At 40.2% G+C, this 14076-nt stretch overlaps 1 protein-coding gene and 1 pseudogene across 1 annotated transcript; both read right to left on the reverse strand.

Annotated features, from left to right (window-relative positions):
* Positions 1–1560: 1560 nt before the first annotated feature.
* Positions 1561–14076, reverse strand: part of LOC126779824 (GTP-binding protein 2-like) — an 88966-nt pseudogene continuing 76450 nt past the window's right edge.
* Positions 5163–6412, reverse strand: LOC126780102 (uncharacterized). Its single transcript, XM_050504366.1, has 2 exons — positions 5795–6412; positions 5163–5395 (listed from the first exon to the last, which is right to left on the reverse strand). The coding sequence occupies exons 1-2, from the start codon at positions 6372–6374 to the stop codon at positions 5271–5273; spliced, it is 705 nt and encodes a 234-aa protein (XP_050360323.1). The 5' UTR covers positions 6375–6412; the 3' UTR covers positions 5163–5270.

Below are 14076 nucleotides of genomic sequence, written 5' to 3' on the forward strand. Positions count from 1 at the left end.
ATCGGCAAGCGCAGCGTAGGGCGCCCTCCAGCCAGGTGGACCGACGACCTTAAGAAGGTGGCGGGCACCAACTGGATGCGGAAGGCGGAGGACAGGGAGGTTTGGCGCACCTTGGGAGAGGCCTATGTTCAGCAGTGGACAACGATTGGCTGTTGATTGATTGATTGATAAGTACACAACAACAAATGTTGGCATGGACTGAAAAAACACTGCATGGGAGGCACCGAGCCTATTTGAACCAACCCCACGTCGACAAAGAGAAGTCGAACGAATGGCTCAAACGAGGTGAACTGCTCCCTGAGACCGAAGGTTTTATGCTCGCCATTCAAGACCAAATAATAGCAACTCGTAACTATAGGAAGTACATAATGAAGGATAATAATCAACCTACTGACTTATGTAGACAATGGCGTTCCTTTAAAGAAAACCAACCTGGTTCGTGATTTAGGCGTTCTCCTAGACTCGAAACTGCTATTTAATCATCACATAGATTATATAACTAATAAGGCCTATAAACTACTAGGTTTTATAAATAGAACATGCAAACCTTTTCGCGACATTAATTGTCTAAAAATAGCCTATTTCTCTTATGTGAGAAGCATATTAGAGTATGCTAGTTGTGTTTGGAATCCTCAATATTTTAAATATATCGAAGGAGTTGAGGCCATACAAAAGAAATTTATTAAATATCTGAACTTTAAAACTTACAATAACACAAACTACAGGGATGCTTGTAATCTTTATCGCATATCCAGCTTGACAGATCGACGTGAAACCATCATTTATATTGTCAATGTGCCACCAACATTGGGAACCAAGATGTAATATCTATTGTGTATGTACGTTATTCCATAAATCTAGTCATATAATTATTTAATATTAACTAGAAATTGGATGTATGTGTGTACATACATAAGAAGCCATTAGTTCCATATTATATTTTCATATATATATATAAGCCTTTATATATTGCAATATTATTTATACATAAGCATAGACGTTTTGCATGTATGTTATATACGTAATAAAAACTCTGACACTGATTAATTAACTGACTGAATAAAAATGAGTTAAGAGTGAAAATTTGCTCGATCACATATGATGGTTTATTAAAAATTTGTCCGCTAGTGTTAAATATATGAAAGTTTATATGGATGGTCCACATTTTTTTTATACAGTGTTGCCAACTTGGGGGTTTTCCCCCTAAATAGGGCTATGTCAGATGAAATCAAATAGGATATTTTCAGGTCAGACATTTTTTAGGAGGAACATTTTTTTAAAGAAATTCTCTCCGGGGATTAACTCTTCAGCTTCATTTAATTGAGTATATTTCAAGTTTACTAATGCTACTTGCAGTACTTGATTTGCTTTTTTTTAACATCATATTATAAATGTATTTTGTATTTGTTTCAATTCATCCGTCAGGAGGATGCTACTAAGAGGTTGGCAACACTGTTTTTATGTAACATAAAAATACCATCATCGTTTGTCGTTTTTTGTAATTTAATCCGCAAGGCGAAACGCCTCCCACGCAATGATGAAGTGAACACGACAAGAAAACTGGTTACAGATACAATTAATATATTTAATTTATCTAGAATATTCTAGAGAGATCTCGAATTTTACATTGGAGCCGTGTTCTATAGAATTCATGGTATGTACGGGAAGGTTTGCGTGACCCGGCCGATGGCTCTGTAACAAAACAATTTCGTTAATATATAAAAATGGCTGTTTGTGTATCTGTTTGTGATTAATAGAGTTCGGACCGTTTGAATTACCATCATAGTTGAAATTTAGATGTATGTCTCATGGAAGATTTTATAATATCCACTTCGTTGTAACGCCGCTAGATGGCGCTGTACCACATTAACAGCCACCTACCGGGTTTTGCTAGTAAAGTACAAAAGTGTCTGTTGGTCGAAGATATCTCTTCTTAAGAACAAAACTTATTCCAACATGATTCAAAACAGTTACAGTATATAAATGTCCCACAGCTGGGCTAAAACCTCTCCTTCTCAGGAGAAGGTTTGAGCTTATTCCACAACCTGCTTCGATGCATGGATTTCCTTCACCGAACACTTATAAATTAAATATGTGAAAGTCGGTGGAGCTAGCGATCTCGTATACCAACACTGAGCTGACGATATACTTTATTGGCTCAACAATTCAACTGTAATTAGAAGTTATCGTTGGGTTCGTTGAGCGGTACCTGGTCCCCAGCCCCGCCGTGAACAGCAGCCGGCGGCCCCGCACGAGGTACTCCGGACAGCGGGCGAACCTGAACAGCACGGAGGCCCCCTCGCCCGCCCTCAGCACGTTGTTCGGAGACATTATACCCTAAAGCGAAAAATATATCCGTGGTCAGCGATGAGATGAGCAACCCGATGGTAAGTGGTCACCACCGCCCATAGACATTGACACCGCAATAAATATTAACCATCGCTTACATCAACAATGCGTCACCAACCTTGGGAACTAAGATGTTATGTCCCTCGTGCCTGTAGTTACACTGTTTTACTCACCAACAACAATGCTATTGCTGTTTGGCGGCAGAATATATTATAAGTGTGTGTGGTAACTGGTGGTAAGGGCATTGTGCAAACCCGCCTGGGTAGGTACCACCCACTCATCAGATATTCTACCGCTAAACAGGAATATAACATAAAAAAATAAATATCATTATTATACTTAAGTATTTTACGCAACACCACAAATTATACCAAAATTAAACTATTTAATTCCATTCCGCAAAGTGAGTTTGATGTATGTATTCTTTTGTATTGTGTCTGACGCACGTTCCCGACATGCACAGAGCACTGGAACCCTGGGTAGATGGCCGTGGAGTGTCTCAGGACATGCACGGATGCCTGTTACATTCAATCAAATTTAATTCATGACCGCATTACATATTATATTGCACAGTCTGTGCTAATATTGCTAGCATATAAAAAAAACAGCCAAGATGGTTCAGGCACCACTGAATTTTCATGTACTTAATTTGTGATTATAATTCATTTCGTACTTTACGATGAAGGAAAACATCGTGAGGAAACCTGCATGTGTCTAATTTCACTGAAATTCTGCCACATGTGTATTTACCAAACCGCACTGGAGCAGCGTGGTGGAATAAGTTCCAAACCTTCTCCTCAAAAAAGGGAGAGGAGGCCTTTCGCCTAGCAGTAGGACATTCACGTGCTGTTACGGATAAAAAAACACACACACACACAATGTGCTGTGCAAACATATACAAGTCTATAGTCGATTCCAATAGCAAGTAGAGTATATAAGCAACTTTGAAATTTGGTCGAAATCTTAATAATCTGTGGTATTGACTATGGATTCGCGAAAAATTTAGCCTTTTGGTTATCTGTGAAGTTGTTATCGGAACTTTGTAAGTAAAACTAAAGTGTATATAAGTGGTTAAGTGTAACAGTGTCGTGTTATATATAGAGATATATTGATCGAGAAGTGTTTGTGGTGTACAATACAGCAGAGCTGGTAGCGAATCGCGTTGAATCACATATCTAAGGTTTGCTAATCTTTTAAAAACGAGTAGAGTTTTCTGCTCACCTGAAAGTATATACAGCGTCTAGGGTCGTTTGGGTCTTCGAGGAACACCAGGTCGTCACACACGCACTTTTCCTGCGTGTCGCTCGACACGTGCGCGTCGCTGTACTTGCTCCCGTCGTCCGACACGTACACGTTCGTGCACTTCGTGTCCGATGTCTTCGTGAGGCTGTTCTTCACGTTGGCGATGTCCTGGAGGATATTTTTGTTCTGTCTCCTCGCGTTCTTTCGATTCTTCTCCGAAGCTTGCGACGAAGGACGAGGAGTTTTACAGTTTTAATCTAATCGTTCGGTGAGACCGACACACTGTTTATGATCTCCTGGTACATTAACACTGTAATCATAACTGGAACTAATTGACTCTTTTAATCTAATCGTTCGGTGAGACCGTCTCACTGTTTATGATCTCCTGGTACATTAACACTGTAATCCTAACTGAAACTAATTGACTCTTTTAATCTAATCGTTCGGTGAGACCGACTCACTGTTTATGATCTCCTGGTACATTAACACTGTAATCCTAACTGGAACTAATTGACTCTTGTAATATAATCGTTCGGTGAGACCGACACACTGTTTATGATCTCCTGGTACATTATCACTGTAATCATAACTGGAACTAATTAACTCTTTTAATCTAATCATTCGGTGAGACCGACACACTATTTATGATCTCCTGGTACACTAACACTGTAATCCTAACTGAAACTAATTGACTCTTTTAATCTAATCGTTCGGTGAGACCGACTCACTGTTTATGATCTCCTGGTACATTAACACTGTAATCCTAACTGAAACTAATTGACTCTTTTAATTTAATCGTCCGGTGAGACCGACTCACTGTTTATGATCTCCTGGTACATTAACACTGTAATCATAACTGGAACTAATTGACTCTTTTAATCTAATCGTTCGGTGAGACCGTCTCACTGTTTATGATCTCCTGGTACATTAACACTGTAATCCTAACTGAAACTAATTGGCTCTTTTAATCTAATCGTTCGGTGAGACCGACTCACTGTTTATGATCTCCTGGTACATTAACACTGTAATCCTAACTGGAACTAATTGACTCTTTTAATGTAATCGTTCGGTGAGACCGACTCACTGTTTATGATCTCTTGGTACATTAACACTGTAATCATAACTGGAACTAATTGACTCTTTTAATCTAATCGTTCGGTGAGACCGTCTCACTGTTTATGATCTCCTGGTACATTAACACTGTAATCCTAACTGAAACTAATTGACTCTTTTAATCTAATCAATCGGTGAGACCGACTCACTGTTTATGATCTCCTGGTACATTAACACTGTAATCCTAACTGAAACTAATTGACTCTTTTAATCTAATCGTTCGGTGAGACCGACTCACTGTTTATGATCTCCTGGTACATTAACACTGTAATCCTATCTGAATCTAATTGACTCTTTTAATCTAATCGTTCGGTGAGACCGACTCACTGTTTATGATCTCCTGGTACATTAACACTGTAATCCTAACTGAAACTAATTGACTCTTTTAATCTAATCATTTAACACAATTTATGACTTTAAACAAACATAAAATAATTAGTAATATAATTAAATCGGTAATTATTCCGGCAGAGCTTCCGCACACTTCAAAAGTTAACGTAATAATGAGCTCTTATCGCCAACATCTCGTCTTATATAGGCAGGTGTGGTGTTGCTGAATTAAAATATTAGTCTTCCTCCAACACGGCCTCTCCTGACGGGGCTGCGTCCCTGAAGCCCTCAGATGAACTTGTGGATGGACCGGTAACACCCACAACATCCGATAACTGCTCAGCATTGTCATCATTGGTTTCTGAGGAAATAAACACACAAAAATCCATCATTAGTCACGTCTGTTCTATTACTCAACAAGGCATATATTTGTATATTTGTCAACTACACAAGTCAGTTTGAATAGACTACATAGGTTTTACACAGGTCTGGTCCCACGCAACCGAATACCTCGCACAAAGTCGTGTGTACGAACAGGTTTTATATCAGTCTATAGTAGGTCACCCCAGATACCTATACATCATGGATTTACACAGGTCTGTTGTCAGCTGCGCAACCGACTCACCCCAGAAACCATTGTGGTCAACCCAATACCGCGCGCACAGGTTTTACATGGGTCTTTTCCACTAGCACGTCTCACATTTACATGCTACAATAAATAAATAAAGTCAAGACAAACTCATGCACAACAAGTAAATACCTTCAAAAAATGCAGCACAAGTTTCAGGTGTCCATTCACCCTTCCATAAAACCATATATGTTGCAGCTACCCGAGTAGTTTTGCCATAGGCACCAGCCAACAATTGGACTTCGTATCTATCATTAGGGAGCGCCTTCGTTACTTTATAAGGGCCTCTCATACCACTATCAAGTTTCCCGGTGCTTTGAGAATTCTTGATCACGTAAACCAAGTCATTTACTTGATACATTTTAGGAGGTTTTCTATTTTTATTAACATAAGCATCTTGTTTGTTTCTATTATCGCGAATAAGCTCTTCAGCTCGTTGCCTTTTTAATTCGCGAGTCGCGTCGCGATTTGGATTTGAACCTTCGTAGGTTATGTCTTTAATCAAGCTATTTATTAACGGAGTAGTCGAATCGGTGCCAATGAGAAGATTAAGTGCCGGGTATTGGGTTGTCTTATGTTTAGTGATATTTAATACTAGTTGTAATTTCCACAATACTTTTGACCAATCATTTTTATTATAATTTACTTCAACCCTTATCATATTAAGTACTGTGCGGCAGTAACGTTCAACTTGGCCGTTTTCTTGGTGCATTTCGGGAGTAATAAAATGCACTTCGACACCGTAACCAGATATCCAGTTAATAAATTCGTATTTATCAAACATACGACTTCTATCGCACACTAGCTTTTTAAAAGTACCGAACAGCGATATAATTTGAGTTATTACACGCTTTAGCTCACTACTATCTTGGCGTGTTAACGCGAACAGTAAACAATATTTTGTATATGCGTCAATTATAATGAGTACGTGTTTATGACCATCGCTATCTCTCAGCGTCTCGAGTACGTCGGCGTGTATCACGTCAAATGGTACCGAATCTTTTTGCCACGAAGATATAGGTTGTAAAGGTGCTCGGGGAGTTTGTTTATGAGAAATGCAAATAACGCAGTGTGTTGTCACACATATTTCGCGACAAATCGTCTTAGACCGGGGAACCAAAAGTGCCGTAGGATCAGATCAATCGTCTTGTCTATACCGATGTGTTCATGCTCATCGTGGAAAACGCGTAACAAGCTTAATCTAAATGCTTTTGGTACATAACACAAGAATCGCGCTTGCTTACCCGTGACGTCGTATTTATAATACAAGAGGTCATTACGTTTTACATAACGCATGTTATCTAATTCACCGTTATTTAATTTCTCTAACAAAGAAATAGTTTCCTCGTCACCTGCTTGTGCCACTTGAGCCCAATTTTGGGGCTTTCGAATGATATCGACAACATTGACCGGGTTTCTGCTTAAATAATCGACATGTGACATAAGTGTGCCCTTACGATATTCTAGCGAGAAATCAAAATCCTGCATATACATCCACCACCTTGCAACTCTGGGTTGGAGATCCTTTTTGCGTTGCGTCATTTTTAGCGCATTACAATCTGTGATTATTTTAAAAGTTTTGCCAATTAAATATTGTCTAAAATGTTGCAATGATTTTACTACGGCAAGGGTCTCCAACTCATAGCTGTGGTATTTGGACTCCGCGCCGGCAGTTAATTTACTAAAATATACGACTACCCGCCTACAACCGTCTTTATGTATTTGCATAAGAATACCGCCATAGCCAATTGAACTGGCATCAGTATGTAATTCGGTCATTAAGTCAGGGTCGAATATAGCTAGAATTGGTTCATTTGTTAAATAAGAAATTATTTCCTGACGTGCGTTTTCATGTTCGTCGGTCCAGTCAAAAATTATTCCCTTTCTAGTTAGGGCTGCAATGCGCGCGGTCTTAATCGCGTGATTAGATATGTATCTACGAAAATACCCAGCGAGGCCTAGGAATTGCCGCACCTGTTTGACATTATTCGGGGGTGGTGATTTAACTAACGCGTCAATTTTATAAGTGCTCGGCCTAACCTGACCATCGCGTATAATCCTACCGAGATATTCGATTTCATTGGTTAGAAAAGTGCATTTCTTTAAGTTGATAGAAAATCCTGCCTCTGTCAAAGTTTTAATTACCGAATCTAATAAAATAAGGTTTTCGTTAATGCTTTGTGTCAATATAAGTACGTCATCGATATAGACTACAACCTGTCCGGCCTCAATAAAGGATTTTAGCGTCTTAGCAATAGTTTTCTGATAAAAAATCGGTGCATTTGCTAATCCGTAGGGGACCTTACAATATTCGTAGTGGCCTTCCGGGGTAACAAATGCCGTCTTATGAATAGACTCCTCAGCAACTCTAAGTCGGTGAAACCCAGATACCATATCTAAGGAACTAAACCAGCGAGATTTACCTAATCGGTCTATGTAGTCATTAATCAACGGTAGGGGATGTCTAGTTTTATCAGTAATCCGATTCAGTGCACGGTAGTCCACCACCATTCTATCAGAACCATCTGTCTTTTTCACCAATAGAATTGGGCTAGCGTACTCCGAGTCAGATTCACGAATTATACTTTTATTAAGCAAATCTTTAACTATTTCGCGAACTTTTAATTTTTCATCGTGTGATAATTTATAGGGTCTATAATACACGGGTACATTAGTTGTCAGTTTAATATGCATTTCACTATTCTTTACAGTTGTGATCGCGGTACCACTTAAAAAGAATTTTGAATACTTGGCTAGAATCTTTAATAATCGTTCCCTATCTTTTCCAGACACAGACGTATTTACTTGTTCGGATAAACAAATTGAATTTACTGGCAAAATATTGCTTTCAATAGGTTCACTACGAATTATACGCTGACAATCACCGGTATCATCGACGATATAAAAATCAATTTCTATTGTTAAGTCACTGAATTCAACGGGCAACGTTACATATGATTCTGATTTCACTTCCATATCACCTAAGCCACGTAATAATTGATTTGTAGGTCTTAATTGACATGAAAAATGTTTAACAATATTTTTCGACATTAGAGAGACTCATGAACTACTATCGATCAAAAAATCTAACGGAATTCCCGAGATAACAGCAGTTGTTACGTCACGATTTTTATAACTACCCACAAGTTCGCGACAAAAATTAACACCATTATTGTTTCGTGAACTCGACCGTTCTTTGGCAAAACACATATTCTCGGAATGACCTACTTTTTTACAAAATGTACACTTCAACACATCAACACGAGACGTTGCCGGTAGCGCGATTGCTCTTTCGTTGTTATTATTATTTGTAGTTGTATTCAATCGTTTACTACAATCTACACTTTTATGGCCAAATTGCTTACAATTATAACATTTAATTGATTTTGAATCGTTTGAACTGTATTTGCGTTTTAAAAGGTTGCGATTTAAATTATTATTATTAGAGAATTTATCAAACCGACTATAGTTAGTAGATATTTTTCTATTTGAATTGTTAGAAGTTTTAACAAAGCTAGACAAAAACTCCACTATAAAATCGGGCGATAATTTAGCGTTAATAGCCATAGCGCGGATTTGTGGGTCTACGATTCCACGTATAATAATGGCAGTAAGTAGCTCGTTGCTTAGACCTTTAACTATGCGTAACCTTAAAAGCGATCTATGAGCATATTCGGCGTATGTGGAGTATTTGTCGGACTCTGTTCGCATAACGTCATAAAGAATATTCGTGACATCGACAGAGCGTGGGCATAAGGCTTTTAATTCTAGTTTGAAATTGGACCATGTGCGAATATCACTTGTCCATTGGCTAAGCCAGGTACGAGATTCCCCTTTTAGACAATGTCCGATGCGAGCAAGGCATTCTTTGTCGCCCCATTGGTTCAAAATACGCGCTCTTTCTACCTCATCACACCACGTGTCGAAGTCATGAACACTCGGATCAAAATCAGAGACAAAATATCGATTGGATCTGACCTGAGCACAGCTGATAGCGGTCAAGAGCCGCTCGGTAGCAATCGTCACCACATCTTCGGACTGCGATAACCCCGTCTGGCTGGTTTGCGGAGTCGGTGGCGGCGTAACCACGTGGTCGCGTGGCGGAGTCGACGTCCCAGGCGTCGATGCGGCTGCTGGTGTGGCGCTTTGCAGCGCGACAGAGCGACTAGTGCCAGCACTGACTGATGCACTGGCTTGCGTCTCCACAGACGCACGAGACTGCTCCTCCAAAGCGCGCAGTCTGGTCAGGATCTCTTCCATTGAGTTGGGTGGAGTTTGTCCTCGACGTCTTCGTTTGTTACGTTTATCGTTGTTCGACATTACACTGATGGAAGCATTGCCTGAATATTTAAATTACTAAGCCGCGTGGGAGGGTAGAATTAAGTTTCATCTATAGCACCAGAAATGTGTTTGCGGCTATAACAGCCTTCGAATCCCACTTCTGATGTTATAAATCAAACAATTATTAAAATAAAAAAAAGATTTATTTTGCCTTCGGCCTCAAGTACATACACAATTTATGACTTTAAACAAACATAAAATAATTAGTAATTTAATTAAATCGGTAATTATTCGGGCAGAGCTTCCGCACACTTCAAAAGTTAACGTAATAATGAGCTCTTATCGCCAACATCTCGTCTTATATAGGCAGGTGTGGTGTTGCTGAATTAAAATATTAGTCTTCCTCCAACACTACATATACTACTTTTCTTATGTAAATACATATTTATACAGAAAATTACACCCAGACTCAGGACAAACAGACATGTTCATGCACACAAATGCAAACACTGTAATCCTAACTGAAACTAATTGACTCTTTTAATCTAATCGTTCGGTGAGACCGACTCACTGTATATGATCTCCTGGTACATTAACACTGTAATCCTAACTGAAACTAATTGACTCTTTTAATCTAATCGTTCGGTGAAACCGTCTCACTGTTTATGTTCTCCTGGTACATTAACAACGTAATCCTAATTCTAAATCTTTGAAACTAATAATAATAATATCCTGGGACATTTTTCACACACGGCCATCTGATCCCAAATTAAGCTTGTACAAAACTCGTGCTATGGAAACCTGACAACTGATATACTACATATACTACTATTCTTTTGTAAATACATACTTATACAGAAAATGTAACCAGAAAATATAACCTAACCTGTCCTAACCTAACCTAACAGTGTGTCGGTCTCACCGAACGATTAGATTAAAGAGTTAATTTTGACGAGACGTTTGGCGCGGTTGGTAGATACTTGCCCGTGGCGCCCGCGCGCGCCGTCGCCGAGGTGTACATCCGCAAGGTGGGCACGCCTGGAACTGGTACACCGAGGGGCCGCGAGGCCGCGATCGAGACGGAGATGGTTTGTCGATGTGTGCTTATAACGTTGCCATAGTACCCGCGTTCTCTGTTTTGGGAGATTTTCGGGACTTAATTAAAACTAAATAGGGTTATTAAATTTTACTTTTTAATGTTTATTATACATTTTTTTTAATTATAATATTTTTTGTTTTCCTCCTACACCCGAAAACCGTTGCATTGTTTGTTTTTGTTTCCGTTATCAATAGTACTTCGGCATCTTTATATGGTACTGGATTAGCGTTCTCCTCATAAAGAATGGTTGCCACATATATTTCTATGTTACCCTCTTGACTCGGAATCTAATAATATTATAAATTCATGAAGAATGTTAAATCATGTTGTCGTTAGAAAACTATAAATAGGATAACGAATAAATTAAAATATCATATATACATATAACGAAGCACTTTAGTTTATTAATGGACTCCGTATTTATTTGTTTCATTGTCGACGAGTCGATATTTTTTATCGAATATCGGGACTTTTTTTAGCCGATACTTTCAGCACTTACATGATAAATAATTATAGGTTATGAATAATAAAAACTGGAAAATCATATTATCTTTAGGATTTTAATGCGATATAAGGTTCCGTCATGCTATGGCATAAATAAACATCACTGAGAAACTATATTTTGAGACAAAATAGTCGTACTTACGCGTGAAAACACACGCCGGCAATTTTCTTCTTGCTGTCGCTTTAACATGAAATAATACGACACTGCACCGTTGTATAACCATCGATATGATATAAGGATTGTTTCTCGGCCTTTACACTGGATTAGAATCGTTTTCTAACATAAATATAAGCGAAAATTGAACATAAAACACAATGAACGCACCAACTGTCAAGTTTGTTTCGCTACTTAAGTAGCGAAACAAACACCAACACTGGTTACACGATAAGGGTCAAAAGATTTGATAATTCTATCTCTGTCTAAACCTGTCTACGCTACAGTACGTACTCGGTTCGCAGCTGGCGGACACGCAGCAGAGCGTCGAGCTGCGGGTCGCGGTGATGGGGGCGAACGAGGCGGGCAAGTCGACGCTCATAGGCGTTCTCACTCAAGGTACGTTCGTTATTATCTTGTTGAAGTCGTGAGTTCTAGTAACTAAATTAAATATTGAGTATTTAATTACAGGCACAAGGGACATAACAGCTTAGTTCCCAAGGTTGGTGGCGCATTGGCGATGTAAGCGATGGTTAACATTTCTTGCAATGCCAATGTCTATGGGCGTTGGTGACCACTTACCATCAGGTGGCCCATATGCTATAAGAACAATCCCCCACCCACTTGCAAAGCCCGGGCAAACACCACTGCACTTTGATGTGCTTAATTAATGGCGCACATTGACAGGAGATCTGCTTTTATGGGATGAAGTATTGCTATGTATATCCATCAACCCGCATTGAAACAGCAATTTAGAGCTCCAAATCACAAGTGGAGGGGAGGGCTTAGCCCAGCAGAGGCGTTATTTTTTTATAATAAGTAAATAGAAAAGAAAAGTAAAAGTAAGTTGTACACTAGAAGTGAGATTTGGAAGCATGTAAAGACATTGTTTGCGCCTGAACTCTCTCTAATTTTCACCCTGGGATTTTATGTAAATGTCTATGTCCCACGGCTGGGCTAATCCCTACCTCTTCTCCCTTTGATGAGGAGCTTATTCCAATACGCTGTTCCAATTTAGTGGTGCTAATCTGGGTTTTAACACGCTATCATTGGTAACGATTTACACATTCTATTCACTACCATCTCGGTTCTCAATAGGATTAAGAGTGTGTGGGAATAGAGACTGTCTGTGCTTGCACGCACACACAAGTACCATTATTAGTCCCGTGCAGTTGTCTAAGCCGTTCGTTTCCGTAACAGCCTGTGAATGTCCCACTGCTGGGCTAAAGGCGGGTTGGTGGAATACACATGTGGCAGAATTTCAGTGAAATTAGACACATGCAGGTTTCCTCACGGTGTTTTCCTTCACCGTCAAGCAGAGATGAATCAATCAATCAACAGCCAATCGTTGTCCACTGCTGAACATAGGCCTCTCCCAAGGTGCGCCAAAGCTCCCTGTCCTCCGCCTTCCGCATCCAGTTGGTGCCCGCCACCTTCTTAAGGTCGTCGGTCCACCTGGCTGGAGGGCGCCCTACGCTGCGCTTGCCGATTCGCGGTCTCCACTCTAGGACTCGTCTGCTCCAACGGCCATCGGTCCTACGACATACGTGACCAGCCCACTGCCACTTCAGCCTGCTAATTTTGCAAGCTATGTCGGTGACTCCGGTTCTTTTCCGGATAATCTCATTTCTGATCTTATCCTTCAAAGATACTCCGAGCATAGCTCGCTCCATAGCACGCTGAGCGACTTTGAATTTGTGGACTAGTCCCGCAGTTAGTGTCCACGTTTCGGCACCGTATGTCATGGCAGGTAAGACGCATTGGTTGAAGACTTTCGTCTTCAAACATTGCGGTATAGACGACTTGAGGACTTGACGAAGGTTGCCAAATGCTGCCCATCCCAAGCGAATTCTTCGATCGGCTTCCTTCTCGAAGTTGTTCCTACCGACTTGTATTATCTGTCCTAGGTAGGTATATTCACTAACAACTTCGAGAGGTTTCCCCTCGACGTATATCGGTCCCGGCACGACATGCCTATTGAACATGACCTTGGTCTTGTCCAAGTTCATACCGAGACCGACACACCGGGAAGACTCGCCTAGGCTACGCAGCATTTCGGTGAGTTGTTCCAGCGACTCTGCTATGATGACGATATCGTCGGCAAATCGAAGGTGTGAGATGTACTCGCCGTTTACATTGACTCCATACCTAGTCCAATCCAGCGTTTTGAAAACGTCTTCCAACGCGTTGGTGAACAGTTTCGGGGATATTACATCCCCCTGTATCACCCCTCTGCGCAGTTGGATCGCCTTCGTCTTACAGTCCTGGATGTGGACAGTCATTGTAGCGGCGTTGTACAGACATCTCAGTACCTCGATATATCTCCAATCGATATGACATCTCTGCAATGAGTCGAGCACTGCCCAGGTTTCGATG

This window comes from Nymphalis io, chromosome 30, assembly GCF_905147045.1.
Source record: "Nymphalis io chromosome 30, ilAglIoxx1.1, whole genome shotgun sequence".
Lineage (NCBI taxonomy): Eukaryota > Metazoa > Arthropoda > Insecta > Lepidoptera > Nymphalidae > Nymphalis > Nymphalis io.

Bases quoted from the DNA above. Each gene is read 5' to 3' on its own strand.
- LOC126780102 (XM_050504366.1), bottom strand. From the start codon at position 6,374: ATGCACCAAGAAAACGGCCAAGTTGAACGTTACTGCCGCACAGTACTT. The intron at 5,396-5,794 runs GTATTTACTTGT...TTATTTCCTCAG, and splicing joins TTGTGCTGCATTTTTTGAAG to AAACCAATGATGACAATGCT.